The sequence below is a fragment of the Cebus imitator genome, unplaced genomic scaffold, assembly GCF_001604975.1.
Source record: "Cebus imitator isolate Cc_AM_T3 unplaced genomic scaffold, Cebus_imitator-1.0 Scaffold152, whole genome shotgun sequence".
NCBI classification, from domain to species: domain Eukaryota; kingdom Metazoa; phylum Chordata; class Mammalia; order Primates; family Cebidae; genus Cebus; species Cebus imitator.
The window spans coordinates 1,518,643-1,526,438 of record NW_016107467.1 but is presented as its reverse complement, the minus strand read 5'-3'; the positions used below and the strand labels follow the sequence as shown (position 1 = coordinate 1,526,438).

At 38.6% G+C, this 7,796-nt stretch overlaps 1 protein-coding gene across 1 annotated transcript in view; it reads left to right on the top strand.

Annotated features, from left to right (window-relative positions):
* Positions 1-7,796, top strand: part of SHQ1 (SHQ1, H/ACA ribonucleoprotein assembly factor) — a 101,267-nt gene that overhangs the window by 8,899 nt on the left and 84,572 nt on the right. Inside the window, exon 4 of the mRNA XM_037743755.1 lies at positions 6,221-6,333. Within this exon, the coding sequence (XP_037599683.1) occupies positions 6,221-6,333 (113 nt within the window). The remainder of the gene's footprint in view (positions 1-6,220; positions 6,334-7,796) is intronic.

Below are 7,796 nucleotides of genomic sequence, written 5' to 3'. Positions count from 1 at the left end.
AGAGTGAGACTACATATCAAAAAAAAAAAAAAAAAAAGGAAGTGAACCACTGAATTTAATGTTTATTATTCTAAGCATTTAAAATGGCTTGTTTAAAATCATTAAACTCTTCTTCAAATTTTAGTTGCGTGAGCATTGGTTTTCTAAACAATTTGTGTATTCCCTAATGTAGGGGAAAAACAGCTGAGCATTTGAGAAAACTCTAAGGGTTTTATAATATAAATAATATACTACTTGTAGTACAGGTTTATAACCCCATATGTGCAATACTGGGATCACAAAAAGTTCTGAAAACTGAAAGTTTTACAGTATTTAATTTGGTGGCAAAACTTGACCTGAACTTCTGTAAGTTTTTTAATCCCACTTAATGTACATAGTAAAAAATTTCCAGTAGAAGTAGTATTTGGATATGGGTGCTGCCCCAGACTTCTTAGACGGTATTACCTAAAATATGATGTATGCACCATATTACCATTCTAAACTCCGAAAGAGTGAATCCCGAAGCTCACCTTGCTCCAGGGATTTACTGTGCTGAGCACTTTGTGTGCAGCAACCAGACTTTTAGAAATCAAGTGTAAACCCAATATTTCAAAAATTCAAATGTATCCTCCTGAAGATATTAAAGTAGATATGTTTTATGAAATATTGCCACAGAAATTTTGCATAATTGGTTAATTACTTGCAGAGTTCTTCTGCATTCACAGCTGCTGTTTATGACAGCTGTAACAAGTGGTTCTAAACTGAGTGATCATGTAAGTTTAACAATATGACCCTGTTTCTGTGAGTAAAGCAGCTAAAAGAAACTAAACTGATGATCACAAATAAGAGATTTTAGAACGTCTCTTCTAATTTAAAAAATGATTTTTAAAACGTCATCATTTTTTCAAATAGTATTTTCTCACAAATTTATTTTTTCTGGTTCTGCCTGTAGATGAAAAGAGGTCCATACAGTTTCATTGACTGCGCATATCAGTATTTTTACAGCTTTTTCCTCCCCCCTTGGATGAAAAATAGCGTTTTTGTTTCTGATAATAAAAGCAATATAGATATATTATGAAAATATAATACAAAGAAAGTAAAAAAATTCTTCATAATTTCAACACTCAGGGATCTTTTCTTCATTGAATAATTTAGCCCTTTACAGAAGTGTTTCATATTTTTTGCCTTCCACTTTTTAGACAGGATTTGCTTGCAAACTTCTATATTTTGTATAGATAATAAGAAAGTAAAATATTTTTGCTGAAAGAAATTCTCTTTGAACATTCCTCCCTCTACTCCCTATACACACAGATATACTCCCCCTACCCCCAGGCTTGCTTTCTTTTCTGAAATTGTTGCCAGCCAGCAGGGTGCCTTTGGAAAACTGCCCTGCCTGCTCAAAGTCAGGACTTCACAACAAGCTTCTGGCAGTGGTGGCTGCCAGCAGCAACAATCCTAGTCTCCGGGCGCCAACCCAGCAAGCTCCTGGGACTGCTGCTGCCAGCACTGCAGGACGCCAGGCTTGCTGGCCATGTCTTCCTCTTGGCTACACGGGGACCTGAGGCCATTGTTTCCAGGAGACCCACTAGCCAGATGTGTTCTCTGTTCTTTATTTTCTCTCTGGATTGCCTCTGCCTTACCTATGCCTAAACTTTCATAAGCCCAATTTAAATCCTGCATGACCTTTTCTTGGCAACACCTATCTTTAAATAGCTGTAATAACTAGTGGCCATACCAATTGTTTCAAAGAAAGATGAACCTTTTTTTCCTGCTGTAGTTTAACACTTCTCATCCTTTTTCTTCCCTTTGGTTGATTGATGCTTTCTACTTCTAAACCCCAGGCTATCTTTGTTTGTAGTTTGTTTCTGTTTCTTTTTTAGAGTCCAGTTTGAACAGGGCTGCTGCGTGTGACTGTGTATAGAACAAGCGGGGGTGGGGCTTGCACTGCTGTGAACACTCATGTTCTGCTGTGTACATGTTGCATCACTATATGTGGAGGCCCTAAATCTGGAGGCCAGGGGGATGAAGAGGGAGAAAGGAAAGAGAGCTGCTTTCTTATTGTCATTTCTCCTTCCCATGAGAGTAGAGAGCTGGTCTGTGTGTTTATTACTGGATTTGCACTTCAGCACCCAGAACAGTACCTACTGCATCGCAGGCCCTCTAGCACTATGTGTGGAATGGATTATTTAATATTGGACACCAGGCACAGTGCTGGGGATACAGTGAAGAAGATGATTGATGAGATCTCCACCCTCAGAGAACATTCTGGTGGGGAAACAGTAATTATGTAAACAAATAACCAGTAGCAGGATAATGACAGATATTTATACGTAAAGGGAAAGGATGGGGTGAGGTAAAAGACTGGAGGTTCTACCTTGGCTAGGATACCCAGAGAAGACTCCTTTGAGAAGGTGACATTTGCACTGAGTTCTCAGTAATGAGAAGGGTACTGTAAATGCAAAGGCTCAGGGTTGGGATTGATTGACCGGGTCTAGAAATGGAAAGAATAGTGAGTGACTTGAGCATATTTGAACCAGAAGAGGATGGTGGATGTGCGGTTGAAGAACAACAAGATGGGCTAGATTATGCAGAACTGTGCTCACAGTCTGGCTCTATTCTCAGTGCAGTTAGCATTTTATTTAAAGCACGTAGCACAGCTAAAGTCCATTTATCCCCTGAAATGTAGAGTTACCTACAAAGACTCACAGATTATACCCCATTTATGACTTTATTTCTGCTCCAGGTGAAATAATGAAGCAGAACATTTAAGTCTGTTTTTTAAAATCGCTATTAGCAAGTGAGGAAATGGAAGCGGAGGGGAGGCTTTGTACTCAGTAGGAAGTTAACCAGTAAGTAACAGGGAGCAGCAGTGAAGGAGGCAGACAAAGAGAAAGGAGACTGACATTATTGAATGTATCGAGGCCTCTGCTTGTTCTTTACTTATATTATCTCATTTAATCCTCGCAATAGCCTGTGATACAGAAACCTGTCCCCTTCCCCGCAAAAGATGTCTTTGTGCTTATCCCCAGAATATGTTACCTTATGTGGCAAAAGGTATTTTGCAGATGTGGTTATGTTAAGAATGATGAGATGGGGAGAGTATCCTGGGTTGTCTAAGTGGACCCACTCTAATTACAGGGTCCTTATAAGAGGGAAGAAAGAGGGCCAAAAATGGAAAAGAAAAAAAAGAAAAAAGGGTCATGTGATAATAGAAGCCAAGGGAACGGCTAGGCACAGTGGCTTGTGCCTGTAATCCCAACACGTTGGGAGGCCGAGGTGGACAGATCACTTGAGGTCAGGAGTTTGATACCAGCTTAGCCAACATGGTGAAAACCCATTTCTACTAAAAATACAAAAATTAGCCAGGCGTGGTTGCATACACCTGTAATCCCAGCTACTTGGGAGGCTGAGGCAGGAGAACTGCTTGAACCAGGAGGTGAAGGTTGCAGTGAGCCAAGCACCGCTGCACTCCAGCCTGGGCGACAAAGTAAGACTGTGTCTCAAAAAAAAAAAAAAAAAAAAAAAAAGAGAAGCCGATGGAGTAGTGGTATTATGATGTGAAGCTGCAAACCAGGGAATAAGGACAGCTTCTAAGATGGAAAGGACAAAGAAACAATCTCTCCTAGAACCTCTTGATTTTACCTCAGGGAGACTGATTTTGGTCTTCTGACCTCCAGAACTGCAAGATAATAAATGTGCATTGTGTTAAGCCCAAGTTTGTGCAAATTTGTTATAGCACAGGAAGCAAAGAGGAAGCTAATACCTAGTGCTGTAATAGAGATGTCACTGAACTCTGTAGTAAAGAAGCTGAGGTTCAGCGAATCTTCGTGATTACACTGGAGCTGGGATGTAGAAACAGAACTTTTTGAGCACCAGCATGACACTCAAAGGAAAATACTAAATAATAATATTTCTGGGAGGGGAGCACTACAGACTGGGGTCTGTTGGGGGGAAATGGGGGAGGGATGGGGGTGGGGAGGTGAGGAGAGATAGCATGGGGAGAAATGCCAGATATAGGTGAAGGGGAGGAAGGCAGCAAATCACACTGCCACATGTGTACCTATGCAACAATCTTGCATGTTCTTCACATGTACCCCAAAACCTAAAATGCAATAAAAAAAAATGATATTTCTGTAGGATAATATAATACATTATAAGTCTCCAAAAAGTAAATTGCAAAGGAACTTTAGGATTGTAAATTTTTGTAAGTTTGGAGATAGCCAGTAATCTGGTTTTTGCCCAGAATGTTTGTACTTGACAGTATTATGATGTTCTAGCTGTTCCAGTTACTTTTTTATTTTTTTTAAGACAGCGTCTTGCTCTGTTGCACAGGCTGGAGTGCAGTGGCATAATCTACAACCTCCATCTTCTCGGTTCAAATAATTCTCCTGCCTCAGCCTCCTGAGTAGCTAGGATTATAGGTGCATACCATCATGCCTGGATAATTTTTGTATTTTTTAATAGAGACAGGGTTTTGCCATGTTGGCCAGGCTGGTCTCGAACTCCTGATCTCGGATAGTCTGCCCACCTCGGCCTCCCAAAGTGCTGGGATTACAGGTGTGAGACATCACACCTGGCCTGTTCCAGTGACCTCTAAAAAGGTCTCTGAACTCTTTTATTATATTAGTGTGTGCTTAGATGAAATATTATTGATACTACTTAAGCTAAATGGATTGTGATTGGGATGAGAGAATTTTAAAATTATTATATGGAAATGTTGCTTGTGTGAAGAGGCTGTATCCTGTCTCTGACTGATTCAGCGTTGCTCACGTTTATTGCAGTGGTTTTTGCGTTATAGCCGTCAACTTTTAAACCTGCCTGTTAGGTACCAACCTGTAATTCTGTTTATAAATGTCTTAACAGTTTGTTTCCTCAACTCTCTAAGTTATTTTCCTTGATTTCTTTTCAGCTAATATTCTTTAAGCTTCTTCCAATATCTGTACTTCTCACTTGAGGTTGGTAGCAGGAGTAGTGAGACAGAAGAAAGAAACAAAGACACAGTTTTAGGAGTATTTCACATTGTATAAGGTTTCTTTATTCACAATTCTGGTGAAAAGAATAAAGACCATATGTTATCCTAGGTAGTTTTTCTAATGTGCATTTATTCTGTAGGATTTGGCTTGGGAGACATGTTCCATATCAATGTATACACATCTAGGTAAAGGCAATTATAGGAAAATTGATTCTTAGGATTTGGTTTTTACATTTTTCAATGGAAAGTCATATACTGTGTGTCAAAATTGCTCATAAAAATTATTTTTTCTTATTTACTTATTTATGACAGGGTTTGGCTCTGTTGCCCAGACTGGAGTGCAGTGGTATCATACTGGCTTACTGTAGACTCCGTCTTCTTGGCTCAAGCCATCCTCCCACCTCAGCCTCCCAAGTAGCTGATACTACAAGCAGGAGTGGCCACGCCTGGCTAATTTTTGTATTTTTTTTGTAGAGGTGGGTTTTCACCATGTTGCCAAGGTTGATTCGAACTCGTGGGCTCAAGCGATCCACCTGCTTTGGCCTCCCAAAGTGCTGGGATTACAGGAGTGAGCCACCACGCCCAGCCTGTATATAGTCTTTTACAGGATCTGGAATCTGAAATGGTCCAAAATCCAAAACTTTTTGACCACAAACATGACACTCAAAGGAAGTACTCTTTGGAGTATTTTGCATTTGGGGTTATTGGAATAGGGCTACTTAACTGGTGTAATGTAAATATTCCAAAATTTAGAAAAATTCAAGATCCAAAACAAACTGGTCCCAAACATTTCAGATAAGGGATATTCAATCTGTATGGTAATGCTTCTTTAGACCAGCTGAGCTAGACTATAGGAAGAGAGAAAAGACTTTAAGTGTAGATGTCTGATAATCAAGACACTCTACATTTAATAACTTTCAAATCTCTAGGTGTAAATGGGGAAATGGTTGTTGAATTAAATGTTCCTGCTTGCCTGTGGGGGTTTATTCCTGTTTTTTATGTTAAACTTTTATAGCCTTAATATATGTCAATCAGCTTGTTTGTTGTAAGGATTAAATGAGGTAATTTATGAGAAAGATCTAACAGGGCCTACCAAGTAGTAGTAGATACTTAAGCATTTGTTGGATTTGAATCTAAATGTCGCAGGTGGCGTCATGGTTTACTGATCAGTTAGGTTCTCTCTGTGCTTTGGCTTTTTGTGCAAAATTTGATTTTTAAATGCTAAAAATAGGACATAGCAATTATTCTTTCTTTTCTGAATGTCTACAGGATGAATTGAGTGATGTTGTTGATATTAAGGATCCAGATTTCACCCCTGCTGTTGAACGAAGACAGAAGCGCCTGGCTGCTGAGCTGGCCAAGTTTGATCCTGATCATTATCTGTGAGTAATGAATTTTTTGAGGATTAAATAATTTACTTGACTTTTATTTTAAAATTTTTGAGTGTCTTTTTAACTCTGTTAGGCATGTGCATTTTGGATTCCAGAAATTATTGATGACTGAAGACCTTAATGGACATTTGAATTAACCTATGACTGTTGTATCTCTGTGATCTTTGTAAGATGTTGCCTCTTATATCTCAAGTTGTTTGTCTTAGCAACAGAGAACTCGTCTAACATACTTCTAAACAGTTTTTTTGCTTGCCAGGCTTAAAAATAGAACACCAAATTCATGAGACTATTACACTTCCTTTAAGTAAATTTTTTGTTGTGATTAGTAGTATGCATAAATGAAAATATGTTTCAATTTCTTTAGGAATTTGAATGTATCTGTACCACCATTTCTTGGCTTATCCCAGGATCTTCCTAATACTTTCATCCATTAGCACTTGTAATCAATGATATGTTTCCAATGAACAAATATTATTCTTTGTGGTACAGCATAAATCTAATTTGAAATTTTACTGTATTTCCCACCAGCATTAATTGTGTTTTTGGCTATCATCTGACTCCATCAGGCTTATATTTGCATAAAGAACTTATCTAATTAACAGAAAGGTACCTGATCACTTTAGAGATTGGGATATTCCCCACTGGCCAGGATAGTGTGTTTCCTCTAAGGATTATCACTTGACCTCTCTTGGACATGTGGCTCTACTAGGATGTATGGAGAATGAATATTTTATGTTGGCGTAGACCTCAATTATTATTCTGGATCAATGTTTTCTAAACTGTTACATATATAGCTGTAATCATTATGTTTCCTTGTATTTGTATAGTGCCTGCAGCTTATTAAGTGCTCTTGTGATTATTTCGTTTTCACAACAGATGAGGAGAGGAGGTTGAGGGTCTTGCTTAAGGTCACACTGCTATTAAGTGGCTTGGCCAGGACTTGAAAAGAGTCTCTCCGTTTGTCATTTTGTATATCCTTTTCATGTACACTATTTCAGTTTAACTGCTGTAGCTCTTGTGATTAACGTTGTATCTCCTGTGACACAGTAGGATACTAATTGGAATGGCAGGGATATATCTTGTGATGTGCAAATGGAATGACTGATGTGTAATGATAAATGGTTGAACTGTTCAACATCCTAAGGGAAACTGGGTAAGAGCAGGGTATGTTACATTTTGGAGGACATCTGAGAGATTCAACTCCATTTACATAGCTATTTCTAATTACCTTTATCTCTCCAATTGTGGTTTTAAAGGTCCACTGAAGAGTAATTTGAAGAAACCCATTTAAAGTCATGCTGAATATTTAAAGTGGAAATTTCATTGTCAGCAGATTTTTCAGGCTAGCATAAAAACAGAATGAGCCTTACAAGACTGAAACTTCAAGTGGGAGGGAGCTTAATTAGAAGAACTGCCTATCTCCTCTCTTCTAAAACTAGAAGAATAACTATGGC